This window comes from Morone saxatilis, unplaced genomic scaffold (genome assembly GCF_004916995.1).
Source record: "Morone saxatilis isolate NCDOM2014 unplaced genomic scaffold, NCSU_SB_2.0 Contig1, whole genome shotgun sequence".
Lineage (NCBI taxonomy): Eukaryota > Metazoa > Chordata > Actinopteri > Moronidae > Morone > Morone saxatilis.
The window spans coordinates 8,642,028-8,661,750 of NW_023339651.1; the positions used below are offsets into that span (position 1 = coordinate 8,642,028).

General features: G+C 37.4%; 1 protein-coding gene across 1 annotated transcript in view; it reads left to right on the forward strand.

Moving 5' to 3' along the window:
• The first annotated feature begins 15,209 nt into the window (after window positions 1-15,209).
• The window catches only part of LOC118330674 (catechol O-methyltransferase domain-containing protein 1-like), a 5,464-nt gene continuing 950 nt past the window's right edge, over window positions 15,210-19,723 (forward strand). The window contains exons 1-5 of the mRNA XM_035665324.1: window positions 15,210-15,533; window positions 16,712-16,833; window positions 16,942-17,047; window positions 17,317-17,435; window positions 18,099-18,153. Of these exons, the coding sequence (XP_035521217.1) occupies window positions 15,230-15,533; window positions 16,712-16,833; window positions 16,942-17,047; window positions 17,317-17,435; window positions 18,099-18,153 (706 nt within the window). The 5' untranslated portion in view covers window positions 15,210-15,229. The remainder of the gene's footprint in view (window positions 15,534-16,711; window positions 16,834-16,941; window positions 17,048-17,316; window positions 17,436-18,098; window positions 18,154-19,723) is intronic.

Here is a 19,723-nt window from a genome sequence, read left to right on the forward strand (position 1 = left end):
CTGCCTGGTGCGTGTTCCTCTTGTCTTCATGATGCCTCTCGTGCGCTTTCAACAGAACCCTGAGACATCACAGAGCGAGGCTGCATTTGATACAGAAGACTTTGATTACACACAGGTGGATTCTAGTTCTATCACCCATCCCAGTCATTTAGGCCAACATTGGACTCATTCAGAGATCCGTCCGCTGAACTTCCTGGAGTGAGTGTTTGCTTGCAACTGAAAGTAAAGGGGCCCCGAATAATTTTGCACCCACACACTTTTCAGTTTTTATTTGCTAAAAAAGTTTAACCAATTATCCACACTCAGATTCTCGTTCGCACTTCACAATTGTCGTCCCCCACTTGTTGGTGATTCCTTCACAAAAAATGAAATGTTTCTATATCTTTATGTTTGGACAGCCTGAAATGTCGTCAAAAGGTTGAAAAGTTCAAGGGGGGAATACTTTCGCAAAGGCACGTATAGCTAGTATAGTATATATATATATCGTGTGTCATATGATACTTAGTAAGCTTACTAATTACCCGGATATAATATACTAACTGATATATATATTTATATTTATACAAATCATTGCCAGCAAGGCTGTGGTATTTTTCATTGAACTGTAAACATGGCAAACTTGTACTGATTATGTTTGTCTTTGCTCTGCAGGTGCTAGATTCTTCTGTCTTTTATTTTTCCCAACAAAAAGATACCCAACACACCATATTTTAGAGCAATAAATATAAAACTACCTTAAAGGGCTTAATTGCTATTGACTTAAATTAAACTTTTATTCATGTCATAGATCATTACTTCCTCTATTGGGGAGTACAAACCTATGCTGAGTCACCTTTACACCAGTGTTGTGTGCCATTCCCATACTACACTAATTGAATACAGTATGTACTCAATACTAATTTTCATAGTATGCTGCTATAAGAAATCAATGTACCTTCCTGTTTTGTAATTACAGGAAACAACACAAGATGTGCGCCAAGAAACGTCAATCAAACCACAACTTGCCACTACTGTGTAACTTCATTTTGTCACTCTTTCCACCGTTAATGCACTACCGTACCTAAAAACTTAGATTTAGGGTGTAATATAGGGTAGCCCTTTTCAGAGAGAACATTGTGACATGTTGCAGGAGGAAAAGCACAGGTGTTACTAATAAAATTAATGATGGCTGAATTCAATTTAGCTGCTTTAGTTTCAGGGTCCTGGTTTTGTGCATGCTGGCTCACTGTCACACTTACTGGGACAGACCCATCATTAATGTTATTAGTACTCCTTCTATGACAGGTCAAAATGTCTGCTGTGAAAAAAGAGCCTATTGGGACTAACACAGTGTTGAAAATCCCAAATACTGTGTACTAATTCTATTATTCTGGTATGGATTTTGGACATAGCAAAAGTATTTAAGGCTCTGGAGGGTAACTTAATAGTCTTTCCTTACTGACTCTTGAGAGAAGAAACAACCTTTCTTTGGCTTTTTTGTGCATTATGATGAAACCCCAGGACCCTATAGGATAGCGCTATCACATACTTAATTAAGGAGTTTAGATGTGGTTGTCAGCAGTCGGTGCTTTCCTTAGCATCTGGACACTAAACAGGAGCTTCTCTGACGAGGGTGGTAGTGCCGGGGTCGAGTGGGGCCGGGGTGACTCTGGGCCTTGACGTTTGTATTTTAGGAGTGTTGTCAGCCTCCAGAGGTCTACATGCACGGCTGTCTGAGCCACTTCTGGAGTCTGGACAGAGTGATTATGCTTCACAGCAACTGAATTGGATCCTCCCTTGTGTTGTACACTGGAACATCTTAATCACTGCTTATCGCTCCATTGTCTCACATCACATGACGCTATGTACAGCCCTGTGTACTATTTCAGGGCCACCAGTGAACCTTTGTGCATACGTTGTTTAGTAATTCAGTGCTCTCTGCTGTGAAAATTATATTAAAATAGTTCTAATTAGATACTCTACAGTAAATTATTCATGATAGTATCTTGGTTTGTGATCCCCTTCAGGAATAATTGGAAATATACTTAATTAACACTTTCATTAAAGCTTCCCTGAATAATGTACAATTGTTGCTTTTCTTCTGTCAGCCATTCCATGTAATTGTTGTAATATATGTTTGTCTAGAGGGAAGGGATTAAAAAAATACAGTTTATGGCGGTATCACCTGAACACAGCACTTTGAGCATGAAGGGAGGCATTATTCAGAATAAATGGATTATCTGGGAAACCAGCATAAATGACTCAATAAAACTGTTAAGCAGCCAGCCAGCCAGTGGTGGCCAACATGATTAATCGCAGGCGTTTCAAGATTGGATTTATTTTGTCTTTTATTTCTCCTTTAATGACTAGCCGCGAACACCACTCTTAATATATCGCCCATGTTTCGAGATTACCGGTGACTAATGAGGATTCAAAATGGCCGTTATCTACATTAATGTCTTTTTATTTGAAAAGTCAATACTGCCCGTGTGTGTGTGAGGAATATTCTAGTGAGAGCGACTTGCAGTGATCCGTTATAAGCCTCCCAATTAAAAGCGTTTTGGAAAGCATTCAGGTACGCTGGCATTTATACGAGTACACTGGTGTATCATATTTATAATTTTCTACCACTCTTGATATTACTCATTCAAATAACTACGAGGTTTTGCTTCTCCATTTATCAGCCAGATCCACTTATCAGTATATTTACAATCCCTCCACATACATGTGAATTATTAAAAGGCTCCAAGAGTATGTTGTCACCTTTTTTCTCCACAGGAGGATCAATGTTGTGCATTTGTGGGATAAATGAACCTATACTTTACATGTTGCTGTTTTCAAAGTGGTTTTAGCCCATGGAGGTACAGTATATTCTTGGTGGAGGGCTCTCAAAAGGCCTTGTGTTGAAGCAGGAGACATAGCTCAATTTAATGAAAGAGTCCGACTCAGTAATGACCCCAGTGATTCATATATCCGTAAAGGAAATCAATCCCACATCAGCTAAGTGCAGAAACAGGATCTTCTGCAGCCTTAAATCTTGGCATTGGGTAATATACGATAAACTGTAGGTTACATTAAACTGGAACATGTCACTGATGTGCAGAACAAGACAGATGAAGTTCATTACAGAGCTGAAAACAGGTATGAAGACAAAACATTGACTCCAATAATGGGCTGTAGAAAGAATGTAAAACGCAGGCCCAAGGCAGTGCTTCGTCAGACTGAACTGTTGTGCCACCAGACTGTTGTTCTTTCCATCTATGATTTAACACAGCCGAGCATGGCTGGATGGCACCCGGGAGAGGACTTGATTTTCATGTTTGCCAATCTTCCTCTATACCTGCCCGTGGTGACCATAAATACACTTTTATGCCTCCCGGAGAAATGCTTAAAGAAGCAGTTTGTCCAAGTCCTGTATGGACTTGCATGGCAATATCCCTGATTGATGACAGCAGCAAAGTTTAGAAGACGCCCCGGAGATTTTCCAATCTCATTTGTCTGGGAGTTTTACATTTAAGCATAATTCCGGCTTGGCTGTATTTATGTGGGTTTTGGACTCCTCAGCTCTGAGTCTTTTGTTCCCACAGTTCACTAATGAGGCAGAGCACCACCAGTGGCCATAGTCATCTCAAAAGGGCATTTTGTGGAGGGATGCTGAGATGCAGTCACCCCAAAATAGGAGAGTGTTTAAAAAGATTTTAAAAGATCTCCAGGAAACCTTTAACATGCTTGGCCAGCTGATAATAGCCAAATAAATTGCTCATGGTCAGTTAACCCTTTTCAGGATCATTGATGGATTTAGGCTACACATCATCACAGTTGGGCAAAACCTGACTAACTAACTAATCTTTTCTTTACTGATTAATCTCTTTTTTTTTCAAGTAATCAATCTTTTTTTATAATATTTTGTCTTAACATAGTCAAAAAAGGTATATAGTGACTAACAGTCGCTATGGTGAAAAGACATTGTGAGGAAGCTTTGCATTTGAATAGCTAACCAGGAAATGTTTGGTGTCTTTACATGACAATAACAACTTAACAACTGATAAATCTCCTCAGACAAGCTGACTCCAGCTCCCTTATTTTGTGGCACTTTAGGTTCACAAGCAAACAAAATAAAAAATTCCAAAACCAATTTAACTATGGGTAATTTAAAAATAATAAATAAGAGAGGAGCTAATTTTTCATAGCTGATAAAAAGCTGAAATTTTGGAGATACAAAGTTTAAGCTTTCAGAACAGGACAACTTTCTTTAGAGATTGTTAAAATCAATCTCTAAAACATGACTCAAATTGTGCAATCAGTGCTGATTGATTAATTCATCTGCATACTGTTAATGTTAAGTTGGAGTTAAAGGTGCCCTGTGGTGTTTTATTGTCAACAAACAAAACTGTGTTTACATTCATTGTTCACATTTCATTATTGCATGTATTCTCTAAAACCATGTGGCACGCATTTCTTTCCTAATAAACATTTGCAACGCCTATTTTTAATATTTTAATTCAGGCACTCTTTAAATCTGTTTTTCCTAACTTGCAGTCTTCTTCCCTGTCTTTGAAAGCACATTGCTAGGCTTCCCTGCACATTACCTTCTAATGTGATTGCTGTTTAAAAGGAAGCAGATTTTTAATGAAAGAACAAGGACATGACAGTCTTGTCACCATCTTGCCACCTGCTTAACCCTTCCTCAATAGGCACTATACTAAGACAGACTAACTGGGAGGTCTGTGAACAAAACGGAATGACCCTCTGCCAAAATAAAACCCAGCTGGGCTATACATAGAGAGGTGTCCCTAAAGCTTTTTCTGGGATTGATATATGGCAGCAGCATGACGCTGTCCCACCCAGCAGCTCTAAACAATAATAAATACCTCCCATCACAGAGCAGGGTGGGTCAGTGCTGGGATTTGTTGATAGGATTTTTATTCAACAAACCTTTCCCTCAATATTATCATTAATTGACTTCAGTGGAACAGTATTGTGATGATTTGACATGTTATTGTTTCGTAAAATTCAAAACAGTATCTCAAAGTGTTAACAAAATGAATTACTAAAGTTTTGTTTGTCTGTATAGCAACAGACTGTAGGTCATTGCTTTGAATTTTACCCATTTTATTACTTTGTGTTGTTTGCATACTTCTGCATATTGTGACATATGTCATTATCAGAACATTATTGTTATTAATACGAAGATACTGATTTCAACCATATCACTGACCCCTAGTTTCACATAAAGTCTAAGAATGTTATTTATCAAACGTTACACTCAGTTACTAATGACACTCATCAGCAACTTGGGCCTTGATGTCACCAGTTTATTCTTATGTGATAGATATGTTGATTAGGCACTGACGCAAACAGGACTATTTTAATACACAGGATTAAATTAATTAATGACTGTCATCACATCAATCCAAGGCCAAGCTAAAGGAGATGACACCGAGACGTAATTAACTGCTTCCAACAAATACTGCACGAACAATGTCAATTCTAAAAACAAGCTAACAGCTGGTGGAGGGTGACATCTTAGAGAAGAATATATTGTACTGTAGGTTAATTACAGACCGAACAAACAGAGACGAATGTGGCAGCGACTGAGTGAAAGAGTTGGTGTAAGTCAATATTTTCCTGCACGCTGACTGAGACATAATTGACATAATTAATTGTCCAAGCTAAGAATACATCACGCTCATAACAGACGGGGGAAAGGCGGCTGGAGACACAAGTTCATTAACTTGACCAATGTGTTACTAAATACAGTTGGACGCAAACTGTTCAGGATCACTGATATTAAAGGTTGGGGTATGTAGAAAGTGGAGTAACTCAGCTAATTTGAAAACGATAAACTATGATTTGATTTAAAAATAAAATACATATACACATTTGTGTTTCGGAGGTAAAAACAAATGTGTGAGACCGAAACTGTTTATTTATTGTCATGATCAGCAATAATCTACCAGCTACAATAAGACACAACACACCCTGAGTCAGTTACAACACATAAACGTTAAAAGTGTCAGAATTGATAGCTAGATAGATGAAAAAATGCTGTAACTAAAACTAAAATCTAGTTTAAAAACCATGTAAACTGAAACATCTTAAACATTATGACTGGTATCAATGAAGGAGTTCTGCTCATCTGACAGGGCTATGGGGGTACGTGAGACAAAAGAATGGGAACTACAAACCACTTGGGATAAATAAAACCTCACAAAACCAATAGGACTATAGCTAATTTCCAAATTAATAGCTGCTCCTCCACCCTGATATTTCCATGATTAATGAAAGTATTGACACGTAATCTGAGATGTGCCCTAGTGCCTGTTAGGGTGATCTGGAGTAGAAACTGACAGTGGCGCTCTGAGGCAAACAAGACTGAATCAGACTGAATAACCGGCCCACATGGTTACCCAGATAGATACACTGTATTGTAGCATTTAGAGTCACATTACAGCGCCTTATGCTTTCTCAGTCAATAACAAGATGATTGGTTGGCAGTGGCATGTCTTGTTAGCGCGACATTCTTGCGCTTGACATTTATCATAGCTCTGGGGTCGTGAACTTGAAGCCAAACAGCAATTGAATCATTAAATGTGAATGGCTGCAACTTCGCCGTCTCTGAGGCACTGACATAAGTGTTTTCATGCTGAAACGAGTGACTTAACTTCCGCTAAGCTAAACACGTCTTTGTTCAAACTGGGACATTATACGCTAAGAGGGACATATACTCCGTGGTTGGTGAAACAATGGCCGCTTTAACAAGCAGATTATTTGCTGCATATGATATTTATACCAATTACTATTATAGATGGATGTCTTCCTGTAAATCAAGTCATGAGTTTTGTCTTGAGAGGCCAAGAAGGAACAATCATTCCTATTTAGACTGGGTACATTGAGCATACCCAGTTCTTGTGCGTGTAATGTAGAAGAGCATTATAATTGCACCATACCAGAAAACAATTGGCATAAAGAGTCAATTGTCCTTAACTATATAAAAACAACTGGTGCAATGGCCTTTCAATTATTCATTTACCTCTTCTTGGCAAACACTATTAGCAACGTCTCCGTCATGTTTGTGACTCTACATTTGAAAACATTTCCACTGTGAATGGGATTTAAACAAGGAGAAGGGTCTGTTATCAGATAAATTAAGTAGAGCAGAATCCGTAGTTCAATAAAACAATCCAAATAGCTCAATTTCCACTCTTAAGCCTAAAGCAAATAGGATGCTCAATACAAACATTGCACTGGCCCTCTCTGTTAAAAAAATCAATAGCTAGAGGACAAAGAACCTATAGCCATCACTTAATTCTCTTATCAGTGTGATTTAGGGGACAAGGATGATGTTAAATAACTGTAAATCCTTATCTTTGACTTTGTGGGTGGTTTATGGCAGTTTCAACAGCAGTTCAGAGACAGAATGTCCATACCTTCTGCCGGATACACGATTTATAGCTTTATTACTCTTTGTCTAAAAGAGCAGAGAAACATATAATTGAAAGGAAGAGATAGCAGCGAGAGGGAGGAAGAGCTGGAGAGGGGGCACGCAGGAAGAGAATCATCATTGCTAGAGACATATCACAGCGACAGTTTTATGGCTAAGGAGCCGGCCCCTCTCTTTTTTGGGGGTCGTTTTTATGAAACAAGCGAGATCCAATTTTCTGATTCATCTGCAAACAGTCCGGATTTAGTTTAGTATTCTAACGCCGGGCTTCAAACTGGCCTACATGGAGGAGCGTAGAGGTCACAGAGAGGGCTTGAGGAGTTGAAGTCATGAGTTTGCGCTCACACTGTCACAGGCCTGCTCATATTTTTGCCCTCAGTGACAACAAGCCTATTGTTCTCGCTGATAAGGCTTCAGTGTGCACAGTAATGGGAATTAAGCAGGGCATAAGTCACGGAGAAATTGGGTGACAGCAGATCAATAGATAGTGGTGAAGCCTCGGGGACCATTACTGAAGAGGACCCTTTTGTTTGTCCACTGGTGGGGAGAGTTAGTGGATGTTCAGTTCTGAATTAACTGTCGAAACTAAGAATACATTGAGCTCATAAGAGAAAGGGGGAAAGGTGCTTGGTGACACGAGTTCATTAGCCTGACCCATGTGTTTTTAAAAACAGTGGGATGTCATTGTGAGGTCACATCACATCATTTTTTAAAATACACTGGATCTACTGTTGTTACATACTGCAACCAATTTGAGCTGCTTATTCGTTATTGATGGATCTGTCGATTATATTGTTGAATAAAAAGGGTCAGTGTACCCAAAATAAGGAGAAAAAAACATTTTCTCTACAGTGCTACATAGCTTTACAGATAGTTCTGGGTTTATTTACCCATGTTCACCTTCATTGTGTTTGTATTGAGGCAGAATATATAGGCAGAATATAAAGGCAGATATAATTATTTGTGGGATTTTGCATATTTTTGGCTATCCGCTCTTGAATTGTAAAGTATTGGCACTTTGAGATGTTAATTTTTTATTATATGTATTTGAGCATTTTAATCAACTAGTATGCTATGTTCAGTGTCTGTTCTGCTGTACTATGAAGCGATATAAACCAAAAGCAAAAGCAAATTCTTACATTTGAGACGCCAGAACCAGCAAAAGTTTGATATTCTTGCATGAAAAACGACTTAAACGATTAATTATTCACCACAATTGTGGCTGATTAATTTTCTGTCAGTAACTCAAATAAATGTTTCAGCACAACAACCAATTTAGCAATGAATCAAAAAAAATCTATCCGCTTTGTTAGCAATGTTGTTTTCAGTTGCAGTTTTTCAGTTGTTACCGGGAGCATGTGGCATATGTGTTTTTGTGGACTGTGGGAAAAGTGTACAGCGCGATTAGAGACGCCCTGCAGCCCTATGCTGGACCTAGAGGATGGAAATGCATTAGCCCTAATCTTTACAGTGTTCAAAATGATTAGCCAGAACATGTGACAACTCTGATAAAACAGATTTCCCCATTAAGTTCTTAAGGCAAATGCATATTGCGGCAATCATTCCGAGACATTCCCACTTAAATGCACAGATAATTTGTTGTTGCATTGCATTATTCCTGCCCCATAACCAGACCCCAGCTGAGTGAGCAATGTGCCAATGATAACTAAAGATATTAATTAGTATATCACGATGGCGGCACATGCATTTTCACTATTAATAAATTCCAAGCCATCGAGTTGTGATTTAATTATGAATCATGTAAATGGTTGCCATGAATCATTTAGGTCTATGCATTTTATTAGCTAAATGGGAGAGCAGAATGCTGGCATATCACAATGATGAGGATTTACACACTCAAGGGATGACAAGAGTACAAGAATATTTAGTGAGTTGATCACAACTTTGTGTAGGCCCCCTGCTAATGGCAGGAAAACATTTCACATTGATGAATAATTGACCAATAATTGTTGTTTAATGGCTATTAAAGGGTCATGTTTACCCATAGGTCTTAGGTTTTAAGTTCATTGGTGTGTCCTTAAAGATTCAAGCACTGCATTATAGATTATTATAAAATGATTATTCACATCATATATTCTATACAGTACCAGCAAGGAGATGAGTTGTTTTGTCTTTGGATTACTTTAGTATTGCACAAATCTTTAATCTTTAATTATTATTCAAGTTATTTATGAAACAAGAATGACGTCCAGCTTCTAAACTGTTAAGATTTTGCTTCTATCTCTGTTGTGTTATATCATTGTAAAATGAGTGTCCTGCAAGGTTCCACACCTCTGAACTAGGGCTGCAACTTTCATGGTAATTTGATTTGATTATTTTACTGATGAATTGTTTGGTCTACAATGTCAGTAGATAGTGAAAAATGGCAATCACAAGTTCCCAGAGCCCATAGCAATATCTACAAATCGTTAAGATTTTCAGTTTACTATTAAAGCAGACTAAGAAAACATAAACATAATACATATTTTTGCCATTTTTGCTTGAAAATTGAATATCCAAACATACTTTTAATTGAGAAAGGGTGTCTGCTCTACTTTGAACAACTGCCCACATCTTTGATTTGTTCAAGAAATGAAACAGGTCTGGTGTATAGCTTATGGACTGCGGTTTTCTCTGGTTGGAGAATTAATGGACCAATCATAACTTTGTAGGCAAAATAAAGAAAGATGACATCATCTTCCTGTGCCACAAAAAAATGGCCGCAAAAATTGTGACAAGCACGGATAAGATAAGGTTGTTATAAATCAAGTTACAGGAATAACCTAAATTATAAATAAATCTCTAGCAGGGAAGATGTGTCTTTCACTACTGACTGGTTAGGAGTAAACAAAACAAAATAACCCCCCTACAAAGAGAAATTGGCTAAAATGAATAGGATGTTAGGCTGAATGAATGAAATGGACTAAATGGCTTTTCAGTTCATTAATTTCCTTTTTTCACTATTTTTTTACCTTTTATGAACTAAACAATTCATTTAAAAGATTAATCTATAGCTGAATCAATAATCTAAAGATTAGTTGCTACCCTAAAACAAAATAAAAGGACAAGAAATAATATTTCAATCACTTGTCAGACCATGATAGAAGAACTAAACACTGGGTGACATGTTTGGGTATATGGACATTTGTTTCTATTACTGTTTAATAGTGGAATCTATATCAGAGTATAGATATCTACAGCTTTTTTTCTTTCTTTTTTTTTTTACCACTTTTCTTCTTGTCAAGTTGATGTAGTGCCAGGAACAAGAAGTATATTTGGTTTGAAGAGGGCTGTCAAATCAAACTGTCAGGCTGCACTTTTTGATGGAGTCGTATCGCTCGCTCATCTGTCAGTCAAAGAGAAAGACTGCTGCCAAAGTCAAATTCGAGAGTTGAGAGGAGCGGACTTACATGACATTTCATTGTCTGGGAGAGCGGAGAAGTCTGACGAGCACAGTTCAGCTCTGATTTAGAATTTGTAGGGCATATTTGCAGAGTAATAAAGTGTAGTGGCGAGTAAAAGTGCAGTTGGTTGATACAGTAGGTCACTTAAATCTTAACAAGTGCTCTGAAATAGAGAAACATAATAGACTCATAAAGTTTCCTGTAATGTGTGATAAAAACAGAATATTGCCTCATCACACATACAAAGGAGGCCTACACATTTCAGAGCACATTCATCATCCTGGCATCATAAAACACTTCATCTCATAGACAGTAGACTCGACTCAGGCCGCCATATAATATTCAATCATCACAACAGTGTCAGACATTGTTCTGGCATACTAGAAAATTCCCCGACCCAGGGAGCGTGTCTCTCTGCTGGATTGCTATGGTGTTTACTCACACGAGAGGCTTACCCCGAGGCGAGCTCCACACCTCAACAGCCCAGCTGGAAGTGTCCCAGCCCCCCCGGAGGACTACTCTGCCCTCCCCTGCTGTCCGGACTCTGTCAGTAAGCAGCAGCGGTGGCAGGCAGGCCAGCAGCCAGGGCTGCCAGGGAACTGGAGATCAGTGAGCAGAGAGTGCATCAGATAGCCAGCTATCCGTCAGGTAGAGCAGGTTTGGGGAGGTGTAATTCAGAAAACAGCACTAGGTCCAAATGTTGTTCTCTGTGAGGATGAATGCTACCCTCTGCTCACTGTCACTGTCACACAGGAACCTGTGCCAGCACTGTGGCCTTCACATGCACTGGGTTTGTCGCCACAATTTGTATGTGATACAGTCTCTATCCCATTGTTTAGAAATATTTGTGTGTTGTAAGTATTATAATTATACTGTCTGATATGAAGCACTTAAAAAAAGAAGGCTCATTTCCCCCTCTAGTGGATACATTTCTATCTGCAGCTTTCCTTTACTCACTACTGAAGATAATAAAATATAAAACTGTAAATGACATTACCTCCACAGTATATGATACAATGTTTTTCATACACTGGGGGACTGAACCCCTTAAATGTATATGTTAAAAACCTTTAAACTTTTTATATTACGATTCAAATGAAATGTGCACGGTAATATAAGTTTAAGGAATAAAACAAAGTGCAGCCCTCAATGTTGTTAATTCACTTTAGTCTGCTCTTATAAATGATTGAGGATTTTGATTTAAGTGCAGATTAATGAAAGCATGCAGCATTTATTAAGAGATTTATTGATCCTGAGTTTATATTTAGGGATGTATGTACATTTTGAGGTGATTAAGGCATTTTAAAGATTTAAAGGATTGTTTGTCTAGTACTAGTCATTAGGTTTGGCATTACTTTACCACATTTAACTATTATATAACTATTTCTTATTACTAATACCATTGTTTGTCTAGCACAATTCTGCCTTGTCATTTCAGTTGAAGGTCATACCATGTCAGAAGTGCAAATGCATTCATCACAACAGACTAACACCAAACTATTTTCATCCTATCATCAGTATTATTAATTGGAGACAAAGCTAAAATGTGTAACGCCAGTATAAGTGAGCTTCATTGATTTGACAACACTGCCCCTCTCTGTATGAACACCTACATTACACATCTTCAACTTCAACTTTTTGTATTGTCTATTTAATTTCATACAGGAAGGACAATTATGTGTTATATAAGAGTTATTTTATGATATGTTTATCCAGTTTTAAATAGCTAATATTGTACTTGTATCAAAGGCCAATCATCCTGTTCTATAACAGAAGTTCCTCACCTATTCCAGCAACTTAATTATCCTTCATTATCGTTGAAATTCACTATACTACACTTTACTTTTTACTTCAAGCATCTAAACAGATAATTTTCAGTCTATTGCTGTCACTACATCACTCAAACTTTGAGTCAATATTAACTGTTAACATTGTATACAAAATAATGAAATTTACAGTTATGGTAACTCCCATTGAATAAAACACACTCCTGTTTCTTCCCTGCAGGGTTCGCAGATACAGTAACCTATATTAGCTTTTCTTATACAGTTTAGTTTTATTGTCACATTATATTTCTGTGTATTAATGTCCTCAACATCTTTCAATACAAAGAAACTGTAGTCCATTAATGATGAAACAGAACGTGATAGAGCATTTATTGTAAATGACTGATTATGGTTATGTAGAAATTAATTTAGTGCATCATCATCATTTATGTGAATACAGTTCTAAATACTTACAACATAGTGTAATCTGAAAATCTGTACAGTGAATGGTTACATTTTATCTAGAAAATGCCAATATGGCAAGTTACTGTATCTCAGAATAAACCATAAATTCATAAGCCTACTGTTTTCTCTGGGACACAGCGGGAATGTGTGTTTATATTCAGAACTAAACCTAATATATATTTTCAATCAATTCATCATTTAGTCTATAAAATGTGAAACAAACATGAAAAATGTCCAAATCAAAGTGTTGTTTTGTCAGATAAACAGTCCTAACTCAAATATATTCATTTTACGATGATATAAAACAGAAAAAAGCAAAGAATGTTTAGAGATTGAAAACTAACTTAGACAATTAATCAGATATCAAAAGAGTTGCTGGTTAATTGTTGCAGTTCTATTTGTGTTAACAGATAAATTGCCTTAACATTTATAAACAGGGTGTAAATGTAATTTGTTTTTATATTATATAGCATTTGGTCCTATTGTGATGGTGCTTTTACAGGGACCTTGTGACTTGTGTCTCACATGTGTCTGTTATAAAGTGCTATCATGATAGCTGCAGACAGTCAAATTATCTAATATCTACTCGTGACAGACACATTTATTGTTGAGGTCACATAGAAACTTTATTTAGCCTAATCATTAACTGTATTTGGTCAGAAAGGGTGTATCACATGTTACTCTAGTTAAAATGGATTTAAAATACACAATATGACTTTAAAGGCTATCAGTTAACTGTTATCACTACTAAGTAATAAATACAGTAGATCCTGTCTTTACGTTGCTTTTTTATGCATTTGAATGGATGAGATCCATGCAGCTGCACAGGTTGTTGTAAATCAATTTCCAGAACTAACCTAAAATAAAAAATAAAACTTAACTCCAACTGGTTCTAGTAACCTACCGCAGATTACATTTAAACTGTACAGTTGATATTTGAAGCTCTGCCTTGTTGCTTATTAGAGCTACATGCCTGGGTGAGAGATTACTCAATGTATGGCAAATACTTTTTAATCAGCTTTCATCTAATTTTCATATTCACCCAAAGAAGTTTGCTAAATGGTTTAATAACTTAAACTATAAATTGATTTTTATTTAATTCATTAAATTATGTGACATTGTCCTATTTGGAAAATGTGTGTGTGCTTTAAGGATTTCACAGCCACTTTATTCATACTGTACTTGGGTACAATAAACTCATTGCTATTTAATCTCTGTCACTGTGGAATATGTTTACATTTACATTTCCTTTGTATATAGGCTCTTATTACCTTATTATATCTCTTAGGCTCTTACTATATTTCAATTTCCATTTTTATTTTATCCTTACTTTTACTTATCTATACATACATTTCTATTCTGTATATTGTGTTAGATAATGTAATATGAGTATTATTTATATTCTTTACAATGTGAGTAGAACAACTGTAACTAACTGTCCCCCTCAAGGATCAATTAAGTAATATTATAAGTATTGTATTTGGAGTTTTACCATTTTCATGCAACTTTATACTTTTTACTCTACTACTACAGCTTCAGATGAATGCTGTGTACACTTTAATCCATCTGTAATAATAATACAATCATCTAATATAATAATAATAATAATAAAAACACTGGAATGTGATCACCCTGGATTAAAAAGGTTATTCTCAAAGTAAACCCTGTTGCTACTATTTCTGCACTTTGAATAAACTAAACTGTGTCATACAGTAAGTGAATACTTCGTCCACTGTAGTTCAGTCATGTGTTCTGACATCTTTCTATGAAAGGGCCCCACTCAGCAGTGAGTCGTAACAGTGGGCGTCCGTTTTACAATCCTATCATGAGGGCTGCTGCGGGTCATATGACCGTCATTACTTTCTACGTCTGACCCAGTTTTTAATGCTCGCTGGAGCAGGAATTCATCCAGTCTCCCTCTCAGCCCCAGCGGACACATCGTCTACTTTACACGGAACTTCTGTGGTGAGTTCTTCCTCTTCATGATTCGGGTTTTGCAGCTGCATGTTTCTCAGCTCTGTAACACACACTCATTTAGAGAGAACTGTGGTGTATTTCATTGTGTTTATAGAAAGTGCACACTGGGCTTTTCTCCCTCGGTGGTTGGCTCCAACTACAGTCGCTTCACTCGTTGCATCCCTGCCAAAAAAAACCAACACAATGGCAGTCACATGGCGGGAGGTAGTGGCCGGGGAAGCACGCACGGTGTGCGGCGACAGACGCTTTTCATGCCGGTCACGTCTCAGCTTGCGCGTCCTCCTCCTCCTCCTCCTCCTCCTCTATTCGCGTCATTACGGTACAACGCTCAGCCCACGCGGAAGAGCTTGAACCGGAGGGGTCAATTGGTTTTTAAATCGCGTGGCTCTGTCAGAGTTATCGATAAAAGTAAAAGCATGTCTTTTCGTAGTGTTTCCAGGGAAGCGCTGGTTGGATCCATCACGCTGGGACTTGTTTTTGTCGCCGGTTATTTCTTTGGTAAGAGCCGATAAGTTGTTCGCTAATACACCGCGGGTCACCTGTCTGCTGAGGTGTGTGTGTGTGTGTGTGTAAATCAGCAGAGGACAGTCGGACAGTCACATGGACTTGTTTAATCTAAGTATAGTGGGGGTTTAATGCAGACTTTGTCTTATAGGATCTGCACAGAGGAGGATAAACTCTGAGAAAGTAGAATAAAAGTAGGAAAATAAACGTTGTATAGAGTTTAAAGGTGGCTTTTTACTTGCAAACAAAGGCTACAGCAGTTCTTTCACATATTCAAAACAGAGAATTAATGCTTGTGTGTTTTAAAGCTTATATATGTATGATATCTTGTATGTTGGATAATTTTTAAGGGTTAAAAAGTGAGAATTATGCAATAAATATTCCCCTTTAGGCTTTGTGTGTGACAATAAAATACTTCCATTATTGTACTGTGAGCTTTTCAGTTTGGGGTTATGTTAATAAAGATTTAAAATCTCACAGATTAAGATTCAAGGAAACAAATTAATTCTGCACGGAGTGACCCAAATTTGACTGTTAAATTATGCCATTTTAAAGCACCCTTTTCCAGCTGAGATTACATAACGCACAGTTAAGCATGAAATCCTGTGCATTACCGGGGTATTACATGGATAGAAAAACATAATTGAATGTATTAACATTCGTGTATTTATTAAAAGATATGCATGATTGTGTAAATCCTATTTTTCCACCTCTTATCAGTATGATATAATGTATTTTCAAGAGACACCGCCTCAAGTTTACACAGTTGCACAGATTAACGCCCAGTGCAAAGTCCCTTCAACTCATTAATTCCTTCACCTTTCCAGCTTCTATTGATCCTTGTTACAAAACTGCAAAGCCTTTGAAAAACGTAAATATCCAGAAAACGAGGGAGAAGCATAAACGTCTCAAACTAGACTGATTCATTGCATTGCCCTCAAGACGTCAAACTATATTGTCTTCCAATTTCCTTTATGGTCTGTTGCTGCTGCTGCAAAAATTGCATTTCCCCACTGAGATCATTTAAGTTTTTATCTTAATCAAATAACTACTGTACATATAGGCCAGACTTCGTTCCCTGAAGGATGCTTAGGCTGGATTGGAAGGTCCCATGGCATCATCGTGCTCTTAAGATCATTATAATTGTATCATGGTCCATTTTTCACCCTCAGGAAAAAAGAAATCTCCCACCATGAGCATCACCAAAAGTCACTGTGAGAAAGACAACCCATTGATGCAGTACGTCCTCAATCACTCCATGAGGGAGCATCCGGTCCTGAAAAGCCTTAGACTGGTAAGGATGTCTCGGTGTCCGGAAAAACTGCCGTGCTCTGGTACAATTAACCACTCGATGTCATGAGATCACGTTTCACAGTCTAATTTCCGGCCCATTGCCTTTCAGAGGACAATGGAAGATTCCTGGAACATCATGATGGTCGCCTGTGAGCAGTCGCAGTTCATGGCCAATCTGGCAAGACTAATAAAAGCCAAGAAAGCACTAGAGATTGGTAAGGGTCTCAAACATAGCATCTGCCACACTCTTTAGAGACACAGAGTACCTTTACATGCACACAAGAAACCAGGTTACAAAGAGAGATTGCATTGTGCGTGTATACGCAATACCTGCAATCAACTGCTCCTCAAAAATGGTATAAGGGGACAGTTTTGAAAGTTTTATAGTTTAGTTACTAAACACGTAACTTGCCTCAAATTCTTTTGATGACAAAGACACATTACTGCGTGTACTGATCGCTCCTTTCATGCCCTCCCATTGCAGGAGTATACACAGGTTACAACACACTGAACATGGCGCTGGCTTTGCCCGACGATGGAGTTTTGGTGGCATGTGACATCAGTGAAGACTACACCAATATTGGCAAACCCTTTTGGAAAGAGGTACCATTTACCACCTATGTGTTTATCATTTGTCAAAACACTGTTTCATCATGTGGTTTATTGTATTATGTGTAATACTACTGTATTGTTCCCATATTGCAAAGTGCTGATCAGCGCAGAGGATTTTCATACGCCACAGGTAATAGACGTACTGTAGTTCTGCTTGAAGTAATTCTGTTCACCTCCATGTGGAACAGACTTCAGTGTCTTTTGTGTGATAAAAGACGACTACTGGACCAGTAATATCGGTCATGCATACCTTATGTACAATATATAGACTTACAGTCAGCTGCATCTTATTTTGATTCATCATAACCCAGAAAATAACAACACCAGGTTATTGTGAACAACATTATGTTTGCATAACCGACTGCATGCAAATTAGAGCCCGACCGATATTATCGACACAGATATTTTTCTCTGTAATAATACAGGAAAAACATGCTTCACTATATTAACTCTCATGAGTAATCTGTGAATTTTCCTCTCTAAAATCAATATTGGTCTCAAAAATGACATATCAGTGGGGCTCTAATGCGAAATACACTCACAAAATACATCCCTATGTACTGCATTACATTGTTTGTCATCAGTTATCAGACAATTTATCTGCTGCACTATTATTTTATAAAATATTGTTTTTTTGTTTTTGTTTTTTTACAGGCTGGAGTCGAGCAAAAAATTGATCTACGCATACAGCCAGCACTGAAAACTCTAGGTACAGTAATACACTAGTTTTTATTACCTACCTATCCTATGAAAGTTGTTCAAGATAATTTTCCTGAATTTTCCAGAATTGTGTCATTATAAATGGTGGCAACATTGGGGTGAAAACAGTGAATTTGTAGGTGTTTTGAGTGCCGCTTTTTGCCTTGATCCCCAGCCCCCAAAGTGTCTTAAATCACCTGAGAGTTTAAGTCACCGAAAAAAAGAATCATAGATATATTGTAAGACAAATTCCCACTGCAATTTTTGTAACCTAATATTTTATAAATTGATGATGCTACATATATATTTTTAAAGTTAATACTTTACGGGTAAAATGTCCCACAATTGGATGCACAATTCAGGTTTCCCACATGTCCTGGAGAACCTGGAAAAGCTTGAAAATTAGAGACCAGTTTTTCACTCATGGAATGGAAATTGATTAAAATGACCAAATATCCAGGAAATAATCTCTGTTGTCCCAGAATTTGTTCTATTTTTAAACCTCGGTGTGTATTTAGTTTGAAGCTCGACTGTATGACACTTTAAAGCGGGTTCACCAGATGCAAAGTGGAACTGAGTGCAGTGATGGTTTTCAGCACTGAGTTTTTTTCCCAAATCTTAGAGCAAAATTCTCATTTCTCCATGCAAACAGCCTTATAATGATCAGATTTTTTTGTTGCTGTGGTTAATAAATAAATGCACATGCAATGAACACTTTAACTTTCTAGAAGATTATTTTTCTGTAAAATGCAATAAATTCTGCTTGATTTGAACTGTTACTGATGGGCTGTGGCCACATTAATGTAGCCACTTTTACCTGAAACTGAAGCTTATGTGACAGTTTGTAAGCAAGTGCTGTCCTGGATTGTCAAGAAATAACTCCTGGAAAATGATTTGAGAAATAAATAGTAAAGATCTGATTAAAACAAATTCTTATAATAATTCAAATTGCACTTTAAATGACAAAACACGCTGTTTATTGTTCCAGAGGTGTTTCTACATTATTTACTTCACAATTAGTAGTAGGATTGGCTGGAATCTGAAAGCTGAAACCAATTTCCTTTAATTGGTATTTGGCCAAACAAACCCATGCAGTTAAGCTAGCCAGATGTTGAGTAACACAGCTGCAGAGCAAATGGTTTTACCTGGAAATAAACTACCTAAATTTGAGCTAGATAACGGCAGCTAACAGGTAGCTTACACACGTTTCGGTACCTGGATTCCGTCAACGAGATCCGTTTGTTGTTCTTCTCTTTGTTCTCCTCAGTTTATAGCATCAGTTCCTCTCGAATGCCTTGAATACACACACGTGTTTTGAACATTTTAGGAGAGTTTCTGAAGTTTTGCTGCCAACTTGAATCGTGACCACGTGGCGTGACGTCAAATCACGTGCACATGTCAACGAAGAGGTCACCAGGATCACGTGGCGTTGTGTATATATATATATATATATATATTTTTTTTTTTTAACTTTATTAACCAGTATACATCATGAGTGAAATGCCTATACTGTTGCCTAGATACCAATGTATTTCTAATAATTTCACATATATAATTTATTTATCAAATAAAATAAAATG